Source organism: Thunnus albacares, chromosome 8 (genome assembly GCF_914725855.1).
Source record: "Thunnus albacares chromosome 8, fThuAlb1.1, whole genome shotgun sequence".
In the NCBI taxonomy this organism is placed as follows: Eukaryota; Metazoa; Chordata; class Actinopteri; order Scombriformes; family Scombridae; genus Thunnus; species Thunnus albacares.
The window spans coordinates 4,031,580-4,054,227 of NC_058113.1; the positions used below are offsets into that span (position 1 = coordinate 4,031,580).

Genomic DNA, 22,648 nt, shown 5'->3' on the forward strand with positions numbered 1-22,648 from the left:
TCTGGCCTGCTGTGTTTACTGGGGTCCTACAGCCATTCCAAAGAAAATGTGATTCAAAAGTTAGTTTACTTAAACAACTAATACATTAAAAAACAAATGCTTGAGAGGATGACATTTAATCATGACATTTTGATGGATATTTAGATATTTATTTTGATCTTCAATTTGGACATCTTGTTTTCATAGTATTTCATAGTAAATTTCAGGGGTGGAAGAAGTACTCATATCCTTTACTCAAGTACTCAAGTACCAATACAGAAATGTACAAATACTCCATTATGAGTAAAGTCCTGCATGAAAATCCTACTCAAGTAAAAGTACATAAGTATTATCAGCGTGTAGTTAAAGTATTGCAGTAAAAGTAGTGGTTTGGTCCCTCTGACTTATTATTATTATATATGACATCATTAGATTATTAATACTGAAGCATCAGTGTTAGAGCAGCATGTTACTGTTGTAGCTGCTGGAGGTGGAGCTAGTTTATACACAGTTAGCTAGTTTAGTCCAGTGGTTCCCAACCTAAGGATCGGGCCCCTCCAAAGGGTCACCAGATATATCTGAGGGGTCGTGAGATGATTAATGGGAGAGGAAAGAAGAAAAAACAAAGTTCTGATACACAAATCTGTTTTCAGTTTTTAGACTTTTTCTCTAATCTTTGATTTTTGGTGAAATATTGGATCATTTGAACGTTTATTGAAATGAAAGCATGTGAGAAGTTTAGAGGGAAAAATCACTATTTGGTGGAGCTGTTAACAACTCATAGACATCTGAAAAAAGCCAAAAAGGTTGGAAACCACTGGTTTCATCTTTAACAATGTGTTGTATTTTAAAAGCTTGTTATATTATCCATTGTGTCAAGTCTTCATCTGAAAAGTAACTAAAGCTGTCAGATAAATGTAGTGGAGTAGAAAGTACAATATTTCCCTCTGAAATGTAGCGGAGTGAAAGTATAAAGTAGCATCAAATGGAAATTCTCAAGTAAAGCACAAGTACCTCAAAATTGTACTTTAGTACAGTAGCTACTTGAGTAAATGTAATTAGTTACTTTCCACCACTGTGAAATGTGATCTTTGTTTTTGAATAAAATATTCATGGCCATTTATTTCTGCTACTGTCATGCTAATGAAAAACACCATTTTGTAATATGTATACAGCAACAGTTTGATTTATATGGAAATCAATTTTCTCAACAAACTAGTGGTGCAGTAACAGGGGTACGTTTAGGAATAGCTATCTGAATCTCGCACGTGGAGAGCGAATGGGCAGTTTCCTGAATGTTTGTTACGAAGCACAAACTCCGCCCGCCGGGGCTGCTAAGATATAACCAAAAGCGCGAACCCTAGACACCCAGGAAGTGACAGCAGTAGATGCGAAGCAAAACAGAAACAACCGTAGCCATCGAGAGTCGCGAGGGCAAGAAAAGCGAGCGTACATACTCTCCCAGCAGATATTGTTTATTTTTAGACGTATGTAAACTGTTCAGCTTGTTTCAATTATGTCTGCTTTGACAATGGAGAGAAAAACACTGACCACTTCGGTGTTTTTCGCCGCCGTCGTGCTGTTTGTTAGCTGTGTTCGCCAGGGTGAATGCCAAACATCTCCGCCACCACCAACGCGTAAGTTGATTTTTAGTTTATAAAGCAATACAGTTGTGTTTACAGTCGACAAAGTTTACGTGCTGCTAACAAAAGACTTCAATGCCACTGTATCTGTAGTTAATTAATGGAAAAGTGATGTTTTTAAAGTACGTCACAGTTACTGTAATGCAACTGCCACCACAGCTGGCTGCTTGACCTACTAACACCGCACTGCTACTATGTTTATTCCGTTGTTAACGAGAAGTTAAGTTTCTGTTTAACTCTATTTTCAGCCTGCTCTACCTACAAAAACTGTGACACTTGTGTTCCACATGCCAAGGTAAGATTGCCACAAACAAATTTGGGTGCGGTTTTTGAACGATAAGACCAGACCTTTGCCCGACAGTTTCAAACTCCTGTAATAAATGGTCATGTTATGGTCCCTTGTTTGTTTGCACATCTAGCGGCCTACAACACGACTAAGAGACCTAATCTACTCTGATCACCAGGGAATTCAGTAAAGCAGTGACCCCAAGGGGCAATTACTGCAACTAAATGTCAACTTTCAGTACTGCTTTACCTGTTTCCACCATGGATGTAAATGCATCCATGGCTTCCACCAAATCCCCCATCAGAATGCACTGACTGTTAGCTTGTGACCTTGTTAAGTTTAATTTTTATTTTATTTTAATAGTGATTATGCTACTAATACTAATTTTATGATTCTAGTTTACCATGAGATAATTTCCAGTGGTTTCTAGAAACGTCATAAATTCAGCATATTTCGTATGGAGTTTGGTGTGACGGTTTTTAAATGCAAAAGAATGCGTGTATTATTGAGTTTACTATAACAAAGGGAAGCAGTAAATGTTGATAAATTAGAGTATGGAACCAACAGATGTTTGGCATTTTTGCTTAAAATGTGACTTAAATGTTTAATCAATCATAAAAGTAGTTACATTTTTTGTTGATTGATTAATTGACTAATTGTAGCAGCTCTAGGATTGTATATGAAATAGGAGATTCAGATCTTAATAGAAACATACCATGCAGAGGCTTGATGCTTGTGTTGTGTTTTGTCTGCACAGTGTCTGTGGTGCTTCACCACCAACAACTGCACTGAATACCCAGTGAGCTGGTTGCTGCCTCCAGCGTCAGTCTGCAAGTTGTCCCAGGCCCGTTGGGGAGTGTGTTGGTGTGAGTTGATCATTCTTATTATTATGTGAAAGATTTTAACTACACCTGCATTTGTTTTTCATTTGTCACTTTACAAGACTTGCAGTCAGTGATTCCACTGGTGTTGTAAAGGGGTGTTTCGAGAGAAACAAGAGAGAAATGCTAACAGTGCATGTGGTTGGAGTGATTTGAGGAAGTTAATGTAATGGTTCAGCACCCTGAGGATGTAGTGCTTTATGGCCACTGCAATACACAAATGCAATACATAAACTGTATAAAATACATATTACAGTAAGAAAAATATCCATAAAAACAGAGATGTTGCTAGGTATGCGTCCTACGTCTCTGACACGTTAAAATCAAAAAGAATGCACTAAACTCACTTTTGAAGCACCCTATTTTTCCCTGATAATACTACATTGTGAACAACAAATCTGTGTTGAAATCATAGAAATAAAAAAACAAAACAAAACAAAACAAAAAAAAACAACTGGTCACCATTTTCTTACCATCTGCACATCTGTGTTAATAGTCGCAATCACTGCGGCAAACCGGGTAGTTACTAAGGTAACGGCTGAAAAAACTCCTCTAATGCTGTCGCACATACATGATAGACAGTGAATTAACAGTGTTATGAGTTGGTGTGTAATTTGGCGTGTATCTGAATTGCCAACCAGCGCTTATTTTAGTGAGAAATCTTAATTTTTGAAGCGGTTCGCCTCTCATTCCCACGGTATTCTCCCACTAACATAGCGCAGGTAACCAACAGAGTTAAGTTTCTACACAAACAAAGTTCATCTTTATGAATTATATTGATGCTGAATTGACAAAAAGACTTTCAACATATGATACCTTTTATCTTGTGTTTCTAGAGTTATGTGTTTTTGCAGACATGTAAGGAATCGTTAAAATGTTATATTTCTTAGAGGGAATTTGGCTTAATATTTTCCCTGGAGAGCGCAGGTAGCTTCAGTTTAATTCAAACTGCTAAAATGTATATTTTTTAATGTTTTGTCACCATTACAGAAACACTGGGTAACTGCTAAAGTATGATATAAGGTTGACTGCTGTTAGTTATTGGCTTGATTAATGGTTTACATTTAATAATGTGTGTTTGTATTGATTACTGACAGTGGCTGATCAAGCTAATTATTGTACTATAATTGTACTCAGTTTCTAACGGCAGTATGCAGTAAATGGTTGCCCTTTGTGTGCCTGTTTTCAAACTACTTTCCTAATTAAACATGATGTGCTTGATGGTGTTGTTAACGACCCCTGATGAAACTTGAAAGCTGAGCATTCTTGTTGCACTTTAGCTTCTCTTTTTATGAGTCACATTAACATTTATTCACCCAGACAAAGCTAATAATAATATGACCTCTTCCTGTCAGCTGCTGTGTGTCTGCAGCGTATTTACAGATTTGGGATTTTATTTTTTTAATTTTCAGATAGGCTACATTTTCAACATACATGAATATAACCATAATTATAACCACAGAACATCAGACACAAGTTTAATACTTCAATTTTTCAAAAAACACTAATTTTATCGGGGACCCACTTAAATGACCACCTGTGGGTCCTGGAGACTCACTACATTGAAAACCTATCAACATCATTGTAAAAATACAGCGAGCTATATATATATATGTAGGCTTGTAAGCAAGTATTTTTTGAAAACGCCTACCCTTTCGCAAACAGTTTCCAAGGACGACTTTTCAGATGGTTCTGTGTAACAAACAATTTGACAGGTCAGGTTATGAGACCAGAGTATCAAGCTTCAAAGTACACTGCAATTCATTCCAGGAACCTGCAGCACTAGCTAGTCCTGTGAGTGGGCGTTAGCCTATGTGTTCCAATTCTCCAGCCAATAAGTGTTGTCAAATATAAGGGCAATTTTTGGAGAAGCCCTTAATGAATAAATAAAAACAAATGCTGGTCTCTTCTAATGGAAAGAGAAGGCCAGCCCACTTTTTGATGAAGAATACAGTGATGAGTTCCATAGATGTCTCCAGTTTAAATCTAAGGACTGAATGGTAGACAGCATTTAGGGGCGTAAAAGTGGATGTTGACACATGTCTGTAAATCACATCATCATAATCTAGTACTGAGAGAAAGATTGCTTCTACAGGCTTCTGTCTACAAGACATAGGGAAACAAGACTTTGTTCTTAATTTTTTTTATTAGTCCATCAATATGTAGTTTAATGGCGAATTTATTATCAACCCAGATGCCTAACTATTTATAATGTGGGACTCTTTCAATGCCTGTACTATTTAAAGTGCAGATTTGGAGAGTACTGTAGTCAGTGTCTTTGGCTCTGGAGAACTGCATACATTTTGTTTTATCAGCATTTAATACAAGTTTCAGATCTGTAAGTGCATCTTGCAAAGCGATGAAAGAAAGCTGCACATTTTCAGTAGTCGATTTAGAGTCAGCCCAACAGTATAAAATAGTGTCGTCTGCATAAAGTTGGACATTACAGGTTTGCAAAGACAAGACTGTATCATCATATAAATAGTGAACAGCACTGGTCCTGAGATTGAACCTTATTGAGCCTTTTGTTATTGGTAGAAACTCTGATCTAATATATAGGGATCTAACATTACCCACCTTTATGCACTATTTTCTGTCAGAGAGGTAATTGTTTAACCATCTACAGGCATTAGGATGAATTCCAATACTTGATGATCTTTGCAGGAGGAGGGAATAATCAGTTGTACCAAAGGCTTTTGATAAATCGACAAAAAGAAAAGCTAAGTGCTTCTTATTGTATACAGCTGATACAATATCATTCACAAGTAGGGACGTAGCAGAGATGGCACTGTGATCTGTTCTGAAGCTGGATTGGTGGGGAGTTCATACAGAATATCTAGTTACGAATGACTTGAGTTGATTGTTTACTAATGATTTACAGGTTTTAGACAGACAAAGGCAGTTTTGAAATAGGGCAGTAGTTATTTAGGTCACTTTTTTCCTCCTCCCTTGTGCAAAGTTAAACATGAGCCAACTTCCATATTTTAGGAATTGTGCCAGGAAAACTGGTTAAGTTAAAATATGTGTTATATACTACTACTTATGGGGGCAAAGAGCTTGAGAAGAAGTGGGTCCAAGTTGTCCTCCCCAGTTGCGTTCTTTGAGTCAATGCCTAGCTTCAGTAACTACACTAGGAGAAAAGGAATGGAGAATGGAAACTGAGGGGCAACACAGAAAACACAGTTTACTGTATGTACAGAATTATCGTTGTTAATAAGACGCAGCCCTACAGAAGCATCATCATTAATGTATAGCCTATATTTGCAGAATAGTTGATCCTGTACACTTGTTTTCAAAAAATTCAACTACTAAAACACCCAATGAAGAATAAATGTAACTGTGTTGCCACATGCCAATGTACAGATGGAAGTCTTAAAATGATCTGTCTCAATAAACTACAGGTAACTTCAGAGTTTTGGATACAAATAGCTATAGGATATGTGCTGTGGTGGGAGGTTCTGCTGAACAAACATTGGAGTCTTTTAGCTGGGGGGAGCAATCGAAAAGATACCTGGTTGGGTGAAAGGAGTCAGCCTAAAGTTTCTGTTCCTCTCTCACTTCATGTTGCTTTAGTGTCATAGAGGGGCGTTTGCAATTTATAAGCCTACATGTCTTTCCTCCAAAGCTCCAACCACTTCCTCTATTGTGTTGTTGAGTTGCTATACCAAACTACAGCCTATAACAGCTTTTTAGAAGTGACCTATTGCCTCTCTTTGCACACCAAAAGGCTCTTAGTAGGTACAGAAAAGTAAAGTCAGCGGTTGGCAGGGACTTCCCCTAATTTCTCAGTAGCCTGCCAGATGGGGTAAAAAAAACAGTAGCCAGCTAAGGGATTTTTGTGGTGGCAAAAACACAAGCTTTTGTGGTAAGGTCACTTTTTTTTTTACCAAATTAACAAACAAGCTCAAATATGTGCTTATGTAAACATGACTATTGATAAGTAGGAATAAACATTTCATCAAAGGCTCACAGCTCAATGAATTTCTGCAAATATATACAAGAAAATGTCCCTGCTCAAACCATAAAAACATGTGGGGTGAATACAAAAAAAACCCCAAATAAGGGTAAAATACAAAATGTAAAAAAAAAAAAGTAGTTTAATAATTCTGACACTATTTTCCACTTCTTGTTAGACATTTAGCCAAAACATAATTCTGATCAGAGACACAAGTGGCCTTTAAGAAAATATATGGTTGAAAATGAAACTTTACTTTTACAAGCCATTTTCAACCATATATTTTTATCATGGTCTATGTAATTATATTAGGTCCAATTATAAAATGTCTGCATAATTACCAACTAAGTTTGATTTAATGACACTGTTCATCATAGTTTATGGCTTAAACTATCTGGTGCATGAAGCGATGTACCATAACAGCAATGTTACAGAATTAAAAGTCTCAAACTGAGTGGCTAGTAGCTAAATACTGTAGCTTTAGGGATTTATTGAAATTGAACTATCTAATGTATATCTTGTTTTATAATACAGTAGGTTCAGTTTTGAGAGGTGTTCTTCAGACAGAGTGAGTAAGACATTTCACAGAGAAGTCAATGAATTTAAAAAAAAACATCACTTAACAGGAAATAAAGCAGCCACTTGTTTGTCACGTCTCTACAATATATCAACAAGTAAGTTATCAAGTCATCCACCTGCAGGGTGGGGGTGGGGTGGGATGTCTGTCAATACATGTGTTATTATTTGTGTTACAGCCAATAAAATTTGAATCACAATAATGAAGACCTTTATAACTTTATAAGACAATCAGAGCATTCACTGTATCCTTTGTGGTAACCTGATGATTGCTGCTAGTCCAGGTGTTTTATCACAACCACAACTGATAAACAGGCACTAAATATATACTGCCGCTGGAAAGCTGTCAGGCCCTGACACAAAGTCTGATCAGGTTTTGTTTGATGTCTTAGTTTTGTTTTTACTAGAAATGGAAGTGTGTGTTTTCAGAATTACTATGCTACTATTTGTAGTTTTAAGAAGAAGTCAGCAGGTGGCACCATTGGCAAACTTCCATCTTGCATTTATAGTGTGACCCCAGAATACAAACACACTGTATTGTGTGTGTTTTTGTATATTGTATGTGCAATGTGTTTTCTGCGCTTCCTACTTTGATGAATCTTTTCTATGTCAGATGTTATTTATTTACTTTAGTATTTGTCTTGTGCAATTCAGTGAACTTTGAAGCCCTGATCATTACAATGGCCGTGCTGGGTGGGACCATCCTCGTCAGCATTACTGTGTGCTGCTGCTGCTGCTGTTGCTGCAAGAAGCGTCGATCAAGGTAAGGTGAAATTAAAACTCAGGGCCGTTTCAATACAAGTGTAACAGGTTTTTAAGTGGACAACATTTTAGAATCACTTTGCTTGGAGAGTTCATACCTGTAGGTTATACTGGTAATAAACAAAAAAAGTTTCTAAAAAACACAACCGTGGTCTCACAAATGTCGAATCAACAGCCCTTTGACACAGTGTCAACAAAAACTGAACATGATAAGCTTTATAAAGATGGGATTTATTGGTTTATTATTAACTATTATATTTTATTGCACAAGTACCTAATAAACTGTTAACTTGGAATGTGACTTCAAACTAAGCCTTTGAGTTCTAACAGAGCCCACAAACTCAAGCCTGACACTTGAGGTTGAATATGTAGAACCAATTCTAAATGGAACCAGGTCCAAAAAGTAAAGAATGAGAAACGTGATCTTTAATTCCATTTATCAACTCCTTACACTTATGTGTATAGCTAAATCAACACTAGGATTGTTTTAACAATAGAGTAGCTCAAATCTAATACAACCCAACCATGCCAATACTATATGAGCTACCCTGGTCTCCACTGTTGCTCTTGTAGCTTCATCATATTAGCTGCTTTTACAAGAAAACTGTGTGTGTGGTGTTCTCATTGTGCTGCAGTGAAATGAAAACGTCATGTCAGTCAATCAACTGCAGGCTGGCCTGTCACACACTGACAGTCCTGTGGGTATAAGAGTCTCATTCATGTCCATCATCCGACAGACAGATGGAATGAAGAGCATGCCCGAAACCCTACACACACACACACAAAGCATCTATTTAAAGGTGCAGTGTGTAGAATTTAGTGGCATCTAGTGGAACGGATTTTGCAGAAAAGTAATATAATAATCATAAATATGTTTAAATGAGTGTATAATGACCTGAAAATAAGACTCATTGTGTTTTCGTTACTTTAGAATGAGCCCTTTAAATCTATATAGGGAGCGGGTCCTCTTCCACAGAGCCTGCTGTGTAGCAGCAGGGAGGGGTATTCAATTAGTTGCATTCAGCAACCTCACCACTAGATGCCAGTAAATATTACGACTGGTCCTTTAAAATTACCCTGTAGTTACATTTGGTTCTGTGTCATTTACCTAAGGTGACACTCCTTGTTTCTGCTGCAAAAGCTCTCACTTTACTTTTGAACATCAATTTCCTTCAGTCTCTCAGGCTACACTCTAGCAGACACAATTTATGATTAAATAAATAAATTAAATTAAATTTAAGAGTACGGTCTAGACCTTCTCTATGTGAAAAGTGCCCTGAGATAACTTCTGCTGTGATTTGGCGCTATATAAATCAAATTGACATGCCTTGAAATATTAGTCATGCTCTAAAGAATGCAGGATTTTAAAAGCTGTAACTTTGTAAGTTGTTATGTTTTTTAAAAAGAATATCCCTCAAGCAAATGTGGCAGTGTGTAGATCTATGTAATTTGCCACATTCACATGAATATGTTTTTGTTCTTCTCAGGTTCTGTGAACAATAGTATTTCTGATGATGTTTTCATGCCTTCTTATGTCTTCAGGCCAGACAGAGATGAGGAGAGATTTGCCAGGAGGAGAGAGGAGATCAAACAGCGTGCTGAAGAGCGGTAAGAACCTCCACTTTAGACTTCAGTCAAACGGGTTTGAAGTTGACGGTCACAAATTATAAGCATATTTGTTTCAATAACAGTTCCACATGACAATGTGTTTCACTGCATTTAATAACTCTTCAACAGAAAACAGTATTGTTATAAGGAGAGGTCCTCATGTTTCTAATGCTTATTTGTCATGCTATATAGCTTCCCTCTGGTTCCAAAAAACTACAAGAAATGAACATTGGGCTGCAAGGTTTGGCTGAAATCAATATCCCAATTGGACAACAGATTTTTGAAAACTGAATATGATAGCACTAAAAGTCAGTAAAGAATCATTCTGAATTATAGCCTAGCCTGTACAATACTCTGAATGTATTTTTATAAAACACGTAGAAGTTTCATGTATATTTAGATCCAGATCAGCATCACAGAGAGAAAGGCAATTATGCTGATTTTTAGAGAATACCTAAACCCTGGGAATATCAGGGTAATGAACAAGGATGAACCCTGCAAAATAATATCAAGTGAGACAGACTCACGACCACTGAGCTATCACAACTTAAATTCTCTTTGTTTCCGTTGGGCCATCTGTTGGTAAAATGCTATCACATTTTGCAGGCCCCTTCATGTCGTTTAAATGTGGTTGCAATTGCACAGTGTTCCAGAATTATGTAGGTTTATGTTAGATAGGCCTTATCATTTGACCACCAGTTACAGGAAAAAGATGAAAGGATATAAGAAAAAGAGTTGTCTCTTTTTTCTGGGATGTTCAAATATGTACCAAATACGGTAGTGATTGGATGAAATGAGTGATAAAAATGATTTAAAAAAAGACACACAAGTGTTTTTTAAATAATGGAAATTTGTGGTTATCAATGGGCATGTCTTATATGGATGTTGTTGCAACAATTTCTTTCTACATCCCAGTTATGAATGAAAATGGCCACATGATGGCACTACCTGCACTTCTTCCTTTGCCGATGGCTTCCCACTATGTTTCATTGAGATCTGTTATGTGGTTCTTCAGATATCCTGCTGAATAAAATGACAGACAAACAGCACCAAAAACACAACATCCTTGGTGGAGTATATAACAATAGAAACTAATGTTTTTTGATCATTTTCGCATCCAGAATTTTTTAGTGACTAGTTAAAAAGTCTCTAAAAGACAATGTAGGCCATAGTAAACAAAACTAGAAAATAATGTTCATACACATTTGTTATCATGCAAATCTAATAAAACTAGCTGTATCACATCTTTTATTTCCGGTAGAGTTTCACAGACTAAAAAGCCAAAGATGATTGAGGAAATGACCTAAAGATCTAATCCTATTCACTCAACACACTGGGGGGGGGTTGCCTCTCAAGATATCCCAGCAGGACCTAGATGGGATTTCCTTCTACAAAATAGTTCATAGTGTTCAACAAAAGGGCCCATTGTATGTTTGGGATTCAAGCAACTGGTGTGTGTGTGCAGCCCCAACAAGTCCATGTCCCAGAGGAGGAGCTCAGTGTCCCTCTACTCGCATCCCAAAACACCAATTGGATTGTCATGGCTGAGCAGCTGCTCTTTGGTAATGTGGTCATAAATAGAGTGAGCTACATCCTGTGGAGCACCATCCACTGTCAAAGAAGCAGTGTGTTAGTGAATCATACAGCAGTGTGTGTTGTAGCAGTCAGTAAACCTGGAAGCTTTCCTCTTCCTGCACTCCATAAATGTTTCAGTCTCATCTTTCTATTTAGTGCCTGTGTTCCCAGTGTATTCATCCTCTGAGGATGGCTGGGTGATGTGTTGGTAAGCGAGGCAGTCGTGCAGAAACACAGTCAGTAACTGTGGTTTATCATCATCACTTGCAGTGCAGAGAACATCCGAGTCCTGGCTCTGTGTGCGTGTGTGTTTGAGAGAGAGCCTGTAAGCTGAATTATCCAACCCTCTATGAGCTTTTCTCATGTGCCCGAGAATCTAGTCAGGGTTTCCTGCCGTGTGCATGATCAAATCTCAGAAGTCGGAGTTAGTGCAGTGACCTACATAGATGCAGTTCATGTTTTGAACAGGACATTCAGAATAGATTGGACCCATCACGGGAAAGACTAGTGCCTCTAGACACCGCTGCCTGGCCTCCAGAGAGCTGGGCCTGCTCACAGCACGGTTCTTCACTGTCATCTGACGCTGAGCTGAAGAGCAGTCTGAGGGAAATCGTCAAAAGTTCCCACGAGGGTTGACCCATTCAGCTTTTTAAATGTAAAGTGATGCTACTGCTTTTTAAGCTCCAAGTACCATTAAAATAATCACAGTATTTGGAATTTTTGTCAGAAGTTTGCTCTTGTCAATGTGGCCTTTTGAAACTGCATTTAAGCCGTTAAAACTCTTCATTGAAAACCAGATAATGAAAATATTTTCAGTAGCAGCTTACTGTTAAGCCTTCTCAGAAGTCTGCATGGGCACAAAACAGAAGTTTTAAACCTGACTGCTAAATGTGAGATCCAAACCCACCCCAATTAGACTTTATCTTTTAGTTAAGCCTCCTTCAAAGAAAAAGCAGCTCACTGTAGCCATTAAGATTTTCCTCCTGGGCTATATCACTGGTTCCCAAACCTTTTCTGTCATGCCTCCCTTTGGAAACCTAAAAGGGTGTAATGGACAACATTTAGATCAGTTTGAATCTTTATCAACCAGCAACAAAACTGGGCAAATTAGTGGCATATGGAAAGTAAATTGAGGTAAACTGAATTGAAATAACATGAACATGAACCAAATGTTTTGTTAGGTTTGGCAGTGTAGGCTAAACTCGCAATTTTCAAAACAAAAGACACAAGGCTCTCTTTTTATTTTTGACAGTGAACATGAGAGCAGTTTCCTGTTTGCTTGATTGACATGTTTTGATAAGTATCACCTGTTTTTTTCTTTTTTTCGCTGTCGAAAATCAGTCCATCTTGTACTTAACATGTTGTTTCACTGTCTGTCTGAATTTTGCAACGCTCAGTCTTGATAGCCAGCATCAGATTACTCTTGTTTGCATATTGTTCCCAAATAGCAGCCAACTTACAGCACTTGACCTGATGTAGCTCGACTTCACATTTGCCAGTAGTTATCAGATAAACATGGCTGAAACTCAGAACTTCTTTCGCAGCAGAACATGACAGTTTAAACAGTCAAAATACATGACAGAACTATGTAGAGGCAACGTCACGGGTCATACAAGGTCACAATGTTCCCACAATGATGAAGTCTTCATCCAATCTTGAGATTTTGAGAAGTTCTTCATGAGCAAGTTTTGACTTGATCTTAATTACTGTAATGACTGCATAGACTGCACTGTCTGGTTTCTCTTTCTTTTCCCACTTCCCACTTGTTGCATGGAGCCATATTTATGTGCAGAGTGTTTAAACATGTCAGTCAATTAGTTGCAATGCAAGGCGGTAGTGGGGCGGGGGGACAGATGGCATGCAGCGCTCAGCCGCACTGATTGCTCACAGATCACAACCTGGCAATAAAGCAGCGACTGATTTACACCAGCTCTTTGTGCAGAGATGAAGTCAAGTGACGTCCAGAGCAGAAAACCTCCTCCAGGCTTCTAGGCTTTTGTTACTCATCAGAAAGTCGGAGTGAGGAGCTGATGGCAGGCCTGTTGCTCTGTTTGCTTTTCACTGCCAGCTAAAATGTAGAACTGAAGGCTGTTAGGAGTAAAAATATGACTTAACACTCAAGAGCAAGCCAGACTTTAAATGTCATTCTCCATAAGGAATGCATTTTCATACTTTCATAGCTGTTATGGATGGAAAGATTGCATTGAAAAATAGAGAAAGTACTGTCCGGTGTTTTCTTTTTTTTTTTTTTCTTCAGTTTTCTTCTTCCATATTGTGGTGTAGTGGTATAATACAGTGAATATGGACTGTGTAGAACTGACTTATATACCAATCAGCCACAACATTAATACTACTGACAGGTGAAGTGAATAACATTGATTATCTCATTACAGTGACATTCATTAAGGGGTGGATATATTAGGCAGCAAGTGAACAGTCAGTTCTTGAGGTTGATGTGTTGGAAGCTGGAAAAATAGGAAAATGTAAGGATCTGAGGACCAAATTGTGATGGCTAGACAATTGGGTCAGAGTATCTCCAAAATAGCAGGTCTTATGGGGTGTTCCCAGTATGCAGTGGTCAGTATCTACCAAAAGTGGTCCAAGGACGGACAACCGCCACAGGGTCATGGGTGCCCAAGGCTCATTGATGTGTCTTTGCTGGAAAAGTTAATGATAGACAGGTGTAAGAACACAGTGCATTGTAGCTTCTGTGTATGGGGCTGCGTAGCCACAGACCAGTCAGAGTGCCCATGCTGACCCCGTCCACCTCCGAAAGCACCCACAATGGGCATGTTAGTGTCAGAACTGGACCATGGAGCAATGGAAGAAGGTGGCCTGGTCTGATGAATCATGTTTTTTTTTACATTGTGTGGACGGCCAGGTGCATGTGCATCGTTTAACTGGGGAAGAGATGGTACCAGGATGCACTATGGGAAGAAGGCAAGCTGTCAGAGGCAGTGTGGTGCTCTGGGTAGTGTTCTGCTGGGAAACCTTGGGACCTGTCATTCATGTGGATGTTACTTCGACATGTACTACATTGTTGCAGACCAAGTACACCCCTTTATGGCAGTGGTATTCCCTAATAGCAGTGGCCTCTTTCAGCAGGACAATGCACCCTGCCACACTGCAAAAATTGTTCAGGAATGGTTTGAGGAACATAACAACAAGTTCAAGGTGTTGCCTTGGCCTCCAAATTCCCTAGAACTTAATCTGATTGAGCATCTGTGGGAGCATCTGGAAAACCAAGCCTGATCCATGGAGGCCCCACCTCGCAACATACAGGACTTAAAGGTGCAGTGTGTAGAATTTAATGGCATCTAGCAGAACTGACTTGGCAGAAATGGAATATAATATTCATAAGTATGTTTTAATTAGTGTATAATCACCTGAAAATAATAATCATTGCTCGTCCTCTTCCACGGAGCCTGCCATGTTGCTACAGTAGCCCAGAATGGACAAACGAAACACTGGCTCTGGAGAGGGCTTTTCGCATTTTTCGCAAGTTTTGTGGCCACCGCAAGTTAGGGCTAGGCGATAAAATAATAATAATTATCTCAATATAATTTTCCTCAATAGAAATATAACAGATGTGCGATAAATGTCCAATATATTTCAACTGAGGCTCGGTTAGCTTGCACCGGCTACTGGGGGTTGGCTAACTACAGCAGCTAACGATTGGGTTCACATTAAGAGCAGAAGTGCTGCATAACTTACTGTTAGACACCAGAATTTGATGAGGCAGGATGATGTCACCAAAACTGTCCAATAATTGAGTTACCAGTCCATATGAGTTTATATTTTCACCCAGAAATAAAAGGCAACAACTTTTTTTTTTCTTTAATTTTATTTCTGTGGTCTGGACCAACTGAACCAAACTCCAGGTGTGAAAGAAAAAGATTTTCCTGACCTGTGGAATAATTTAACCATGATCTATCTTCTTGTTATGTTTTTTTTTACAGGAAGGTGGAGAGAATGGCAAGGCATGATGAGATCCGCAGGAAGTATGGTACGTTTGAATCTTCATCTACATTGTATTACCATGTGGACTCCATTCAACCCCCTTAAATGATAGTCTGACACACATGGTACCAATCTGATCTGTACGTCTAACACAGAGCTTGATGTAAACTCACCCCTCATCTCTCTTGTGGTTGTCTCAGCTTTGTCTGAGATGCATGTTGAACAGGTTTTAGATTTTCCAGGACATTGTCATTTCATTTCATTTCCATATCCTGTGCCAGCAATACATTATTCAGTAGTATATGCTTTGTCCCCAAGCAAGGCAATTCAGGTCACGTATAGGTTACACTAACTCCTGTCTACTGAAATCAATTTAAGCATAATTTATCATACACTGGTGTCAAATATAAGCCTGCTCATGACTGAGCAGGATTTTTCAGGTCACTGAAGCAACAGACAAGGGAGAGAGAACAATCAGTCTATACTAACACTGTTTGTGTCTGTATGGAGTACCAGTGATGTCAAAATACACTAAGTATTTTGACACGTTTTTTTGTAGTTTTGACCATCGTTTCTATCAGTTATGTTAACTTTGTATTCATCAAGTTAATTTATCATTAACTTGACCTCTCCCCAAATAGTCATTGTCCTAGCTTAGCAACTGTAACTGACATGGTAGGCCTGTCAAGCTTTGCATTTCTCCACATGCTGAAGCTGTGAGCATGCATCTATTAAGGGTCATACTTGGCATACAACAATCTGCAAACATTAGCATACCAGGCTAACTAGCTTACTATGTACAGTTGTATCTAAGTGTTACTTCCAAGTTCAAGCATCATTAAGGTGTTGCTGGATTGTCCTTACCAATATTTTTTATCAATATCAAACAATCTAGCCACTTTAACTCCATGTAATGTTAACGGTGAGATCTCTGCAGAGTTGCCAGGTTTGTGTGTTTTCTGCAAAAGAATGCACAATCATGATAACAAGTGAAAGAGCAGGATATGGGGGATATTCGACCTGATGATCTAAAGCGGTTAGTATTTATAGTTTAAATATATTACATTTAATTTCAGGCGTTAGGTGTTGTCAGATAATTTGGGATTGTTGCTCAGACATGCTGTTTAATTAAATAACTTAATTACTGTTGGTGAAAATTCTTCCCCAAAGCAAATTAAGACATGTTTCCTTTTTAAAGAAGAACCAAAGTGTCTAATATTTTAGCTTAGTTAATAAGAATGTTCTGTAATCAGTCCAAACCTTAATCTTTGGAATTAGTTGGAGAAATATTAACTATTTAATGCCGTCTCTCCCCTTTTCCATGAGTGGATCAATTCCATACGTGTCATTAATACATGAACATTATTTATAAGCTAAATTAGCCACAACCGATCCAGCTCATCTGCTTGTGACTGTCAGGCATCATGTTATCATGACAGTCCTGTCAGCAGCAGCACAGAGACACGCAGACAGGTGAGCTGCAGCCTCTCAGGTGAGCTCTGATGTCACAGATACACACGGTCACAATCCCAGGTGAGGTTTGAAAACCTTACAGAGCAGAACATTACCTACAGCTTTCTACACATGTATTTTATTGTAACATTTATTGTGACAGTCTGTGGTGTGTTTAAATATTAATTATGGTATCAGATTTATAGTTAAGTAGGCTATCAATAAAATAAAATCTAAAAATCTGATTAAAAAATCCTAATACAAGTCTGGTTTCAGGCAAGTCAGCAAATGCATATTCAGAGTCGGGCTCTTCATGTGTGCATGTGTGTGCACACATGTGCCTATGAAAGAGAAAAGAGTGATGGAGAGCAAGTACAAGTCTGCCAAAGTTAAAATCAGACCTACGCCCTCGCTGATAAATGACTCTAGCCTCAGTGTGGAGCTGTGTTACTTTACCAGACTGTTAGGATTAAAGTTTAAAAACACCCCTCTGTCAGAGCTTTGATAAAGGGGGAATCATTAATTTCCTGGTATTGATGTGGGAGAAATTTCAATAGTGTGTGAGGAATCACTTCTCATTGATTGACTGTTGCTGAGTGTGTATATGTGTGTGTGTCTGTTAGCAGCGAATCCCCCGGCAGCATCAGTGAAGTAAGATGTCAGGTTATGTGGTTTTTTTTGTATGGACAACATGACAGAGTGATGGATGGTGGTCTGTTTCTCGAGCCTCCTGCTCTCATTAGTTCCACAGGGATTGCAGATGAGGCTGTGCTTCTTTCATATTCATTCTGCTCTGTTCTGTGAAACACAATCCAGGGAGCTGCTATACAACCTCTGTGGGACTAAACACTGAGTCCTGTGATTCCTTAAAGTAGTGGTTCTCGATGTGGCGTCCGGGGACCCCCAGGGGTTCCTGAAAGGGTTCCAGGGGGTCCCTAGCAAAAAGGAGAATAATTTATTTTCACTATAATTCCATCCAGAAGTAACACAATGACAGAATGGATGACTATTGTGGTCATGGATTTAATCCACAGTCCTCCCTCTGTGCAAAAATGTATTTAAAGTTTATCTGAATAAACTTTTAATAGGAAGCTTCAGCGTCCAAATGAGTCAAATCAAGTAGATATCTTTCATCATTACAGTCTTTTTAGAGCCAAAGTTCCTCTTTTTGTTACTATACTCCCACTGCAGCTCAACAGGGAAACACTTTCCAAGGAAACACAAAGAGGGAATTTGATGCTAAAAAGACTGTAAATGTGTCAGATATCCACTTGATATGACTAACTCAGACTGATGAAGACTCATATAAGCTTCACATCAACTTTGAAAAACATTTTTGCACAAAATGTGTGGACACACTGTGGATTTTGGCCTCCATCAATGACATTGAAAGCACATTTGAAGGGGATCTTTTAATAGTCAGTATGAACAGGAGGAATGATTACAGCAAGGAAAACCTCTTTCACTGTTCATATGGACACTTGACTGATGTTTTAAGACAGACTTGAAAAATTGTGAACCTGTCCTTCAAAGCAACATTATACTTACTGTGTAGAAATACACTATTTAAAAGTTCACACACACACATAAAATCAGTATCAGATAATCAGATTACAGGAATGACTAAGCATTTGGGAAATTGACTCATTTCCTTTCTGAGAATGAGATATAAAGATATTGATCACATCTGTTTGTTAAGTACAGAGAAGGAGTCAGAAAGTGGTTCGCCTAGCTTAGCATAAAGACTGAAAGCAAGGGAAGCTAGCGATGCTCTGTCCCAAGTTCAACAACACATCTTCCAACACGTCTAAAACTCATTTTACATGTGGTGTCTTTTTTGTTTAAACTGTACACAAACAGAATTCTAAAAATGACAATCTGAAGTTCTAGGGGGATGTAGGCGTTGAACTATTTATATCTTGATGAACATTGTATCCATCCACGCAGTACTTCTGTGGAGCATCTCTGGCTTTAGTGCAGGTACAGTCAGTGAGCACAGGCTTTGATAGAGGTCTCTGTACAGGCGTAATGGCTAAAAAAAAAAAAAAAAAAAAGAAGCTGCATAGTCACTGCACCCAACTGTGTTTTGCCAAGAAATAGTTCCGCTATGTAACTCCACCTAAAACCACAAATAGCTGTTTTTACATTTTTGTTTATGTACAGATTAAACAGATGATGTTGGTACATGTCTTTTTTAAATTCAGACACATACAAGTTAGCCATTTCCCCTTCCTTCTAGTCTTTATGATAAGCTAGGCTAACCACGTCCTGTCTCCACCTCTGTACTGAACACACAGACTGAGATTAATTAATATCAGTCTTCTCATCTCACTCTCAGGAAGAAAATGAATGTGTATTCCCCTAAATGTTGAACTATTCCCCATTCTTCACACACACACACACACACACACACACAGCAGCCACCACTGCCTGACACCTCCAATTAGTCTTAATTAGTCTAACCTGTCTCAGTTAGAATCCCAGGCTCAGCTCTGAGGACTGAAAACTTTGACACACTTAGCATTTTGGAGAATGGTGTTGCATGTTATGACCAATGAAATAGTTCAGACTTCCTTAAATTCCCTCAGCTGCCTTTTGTTACGCCTTTCAGTCCAGCTGTTGTTTTGTCACCAGTATCTCGGGTTGACTCTTATCTCATGCACTCCTACTGACACGGACTGTAAAAACACAAATAATCCAAAGCCACAGCGAGTATAAAGGCATATCTATGACTTCACAATGTTCAACTGTGAATTTGTTTACATGTTGTATCTCAGGATAAAAGCAAACTTTTAATCATTGTCCTGGTTTGAAGAAGTGATTCAAATAGATATTTTTTACCCTTCAGTGAAGCAAACTAAAGAGCTTTACTCATTTACAAGCTGTCTCGTCTCTTCTGTGACAGATTTACTTGAATGCTTCACCGAATTAACACAACAATATTTCTTTTTTTCACGGACAGTAGTACTCAGCTCTGTTAAGTCTGACAAAATGCCAAGTCACGTCATCTGGCTGATCTCAGTTTGGGCTTGAGAAAAATTTGGAACAGAAAGTGTGCATTAAACTAAAGCCTAATGAAAGATGTAATTGAGTAGCATTATGGGAACTGAAGGATCTAGTGTTAATGAAGATTGACCCGTACTAGGAACTAATAGTCTGCTGCTTCACTTTTTACTTTTAAAAAATCTGTCTCACAGTTCAACTTCATAAAAGGACAATACTAAATCACTTGAGTACCTCTTGGAATTCCTGTTTTGATCTTTGAGGATGTAGGAAGGCACTAACTGTAGTAGTAGACAGGGCGGATTGAGGGGAAGATGTAATTGGATAAATTAAACCTTTTCAACCATGCACTGAACATCAGAATTATAACAATCCGCAAGTATCCAGGATGAATTTTTCCAAATAATTTAATAAAATGTATGACTGCGGTCTACTCTGGCATCTGAACCAGGGAAACATTTGATGATCACTAGCTCACAGATGAGGGGAAAATATAGAGATTCTAAGCAAAAAGAATACAGCACATCATGTTCCTTGACCTTAGATGAGCTTTGTGTTTTCATTTTGTCTCCGCTGTCTCTTCTGTGCAGGTCTGCTCGGTGACTCGGACCACCCATACAGCAAGTTTGAGAACGAGTAAAGCAGCTGTACTGCAGAGATCCCCACATGTTCAGCTGGTCTTCTGTCTTTAGTTTAAGCTTGGAGTGATGCCCTCTTTTCACCACAACAAAAGTGACAAATTCTGCAGAGTGCAGTTGTCAAGATCACCTGAAGAAAATCTGAATTTGTTTTGCCTTCTGATTTTTTTTTTTTTTTTTTTTAGGATGCTGTATTGTGTGTTGGACGAATGCTGGTTTTTAAACTTTCTGCAAACGTTCTTTGTGTTTTGAAATTTCATTATACAAGTTATCTCTTTTTAAATATTGTAGTTTCATATCAGTCTTTGCACTTTGTAAATACAGTATTGATTTATGAAATACAAAATAATGATGGTAATGCATATGTGCTCTGGTGCGAATAAAAATCCTCTCTTCTAACAAAAGTTTTTTTTGTTTATACTGTATATAAAAATAATTTTGTTTTCCAATAACTGAGGGTTGTTGAAAGGTTTCATAGCTTTTCAGTACAGATAGTTAATAAGGGGATAAACTCCTGAGTGTAGACTGCTATCATGTCCTCCAGCAGTGGCAGTGTACAGAATGACAGCAGCACCCAGAGGACACAGCACAAAGACACTGAGAACAGTTCATCAGCCTCTCCCCTCAGTCCCCTGTTCCTGCTGATAGTCTCACCTATCTTAGTGATGGCTCAACATGTCTGATACACTTACAGTCTGTGCAGCTGAACTGAGCTGGTATGGAACTGCATGGGTGTAGGTAGCTGTGCAAATAAAGTTTGCAAACATTAAAATGTTTAAAATAATTGCTGTCTACAGCTTGTTGAGCAAAATGCACATGATGCTGATAACAGCTATTACAAACTTCCGTTTTCTATAAATACATCATTGAGGTTTATTGTCAACTCTGATGAATATTTCCACATGTTCCTGTTCATTTTCTGTGTGCTGTGTTCCCTCATGATAATAATGTAAAACATCAAAGTTAAGTCATTGGTACTTTGAGTGATGTATTGATTGATGTGTAACTGTTAATTCTTAGGACATTTCTTTAAAAGTGTTATGTAATTTGGTAGTATATAGCGTTATTAAGAAACAAATGAATATGCTAATATATCATTTGACACACAAAACTTAACACTGAAAACTATTTTCTGTCAGTTAAAGACTTGTTAAGAGTCTAATTTATCAGGTATGACCTACATGTGAACCCAAATGTAATGAATCAGCACTTCCCAACTAAACCAACTCAACCATAACCCTAACCATAACCCTAATTTATACCAAATTGTACCACCCTCACTGTACTACAAATGAACTGTTAAACACCTGCAAATTACCCCAAAATTTCTCAAGAAATTAGTATTAAATTAAAGGATAGGTAAAATAAAGCTACCAACAGTTAAAATGAACTCCACCAGCTACAACTGTAAAATGCTGCTAAAATTTGAATGCATTAGTCAAACAATTCAGTGTTAAGATAATACAAAAACCACACTGACAGTCTTTACATTGTGCTGTTAATACTTGTTCACTTTTACTCAAGTAAGATTTTCAAGGACTCACTTGCAATAGGTATTTAAAATACTGTAGGTATTTTACAGCAGGTGTCTAAATATTTTAGCATGCAATGTGGTATGTATTACTACTCTGAATACTTCTTCTGCCACTAATGCTCAAGCCTCCACCTGTGCATCACACTTCCTTTCAGAAAATCTTTTTCTTTTCTCCTGACCTCATTTAAACCTAATATGTAGAAAAAGAGATGGACACCATAAAACACAAATAACAGAAATCCAAATAGAATGAATCCTCACTCACCTGCACGGGGACTCTCAACACCCAATCATCAGTAAGCACACACACACCCATACATTTTTGCATATACTCTATATACTACATATAGAGAAAGTGCATTATGAAATGAAAGGAATGAAGCTGTCTGCAGGATAACAAACACAACATTAGGGTTAAAAAGAGGGTCTATAACTCGCAGTCATGACCATAAATAATTGCTCAGATGAACACAATGCATATCAAGATGAGTCTGGACACCAGTCAAGGAAATCAGTTAAATATGCATGATGTTTTCAACATTTGTGTCCAATAGTGAAGATGCTGCTCTTCTCCTTGATTGCTTCATGTCTACAAACGGCCTCTAGGGTTTAGTTACAGTATCAGAGGAGCTGCTCCTCATATTACCTGGCTGTGAAATCTTTCACATTCAGTTACCTCACTGCCACCTGGTGCCACCAGTGTGCAAAGTTACCTTTAACATGCACAGAAACTGCAATCTTTTTCTTTTTTTTCTCCAAAAAACAACTTTTTAACATTTTAGCATCTTAACATAAG

At 38.1% G+C, this 22,648-nt stretch overlaps 1 protein-coding gene across 1 annotated transcript; it reads left to right on the forward strand.

Annotated features, from left to right (window-relative positions):
* Nucleotides 1-1,327: 1,327 nt before the first annotated feature.
* Nucleotides 1,328-20,966, forward strand: LOC122987801 (pituitary tumor-transforming gene 1 protein-interacting protein). The gene is made up of 7 exons (XM_044359829.1): nucleotides 1,328-1,616; nucleotides 1,871-1,917; nucleotides 2,666-2,774; nucleotides 7,975-8,083; nucleotides 9,625-9,690; nucleotides 15,225-15,271; nucleotides 20,271-20,966. Exons 1-7 carry the CDS (start codon nucleotides 1,496-1,498, stop codon nucleotides 20,318-20,320), a joined length of 549 nt encoding a protein of 182 aa, XP_044215764.1. The 5' UTR covers nucleotides 1,328-1,495; the 3' UTR covers nucleotides 20,321-20,966.
* The last annotated feature ends 1,682 nt before the right edge of the window (nucleotides 20,967-22,648 follow it).

Excerpts from the sequence above, each read along its gene's own strand:
- LOC122987801 (XM_044359829.1), top strand. The coding sequence starts at position 1,496 with ATGTCTGCTTTGACAATGGAGAGAAAAACACTGACCACTTCGGTGTTT. Across the intron at positions 1,617-1,870 it reads ATCTCCGCCACCACCAACGC|CCTGCTCTACCTACAAAAAC; the intron begins GTAAGTTGATTT and ends CTCTATTTTCAG. Across the intron at positions 8,084-9,624 it reads TGCAAGAAGCGTCGATCAAG|GCCAGACAGAGATGAGGAGA; the intron begins GTAAGGTGAAAT and ends TTATGTCTTCAG.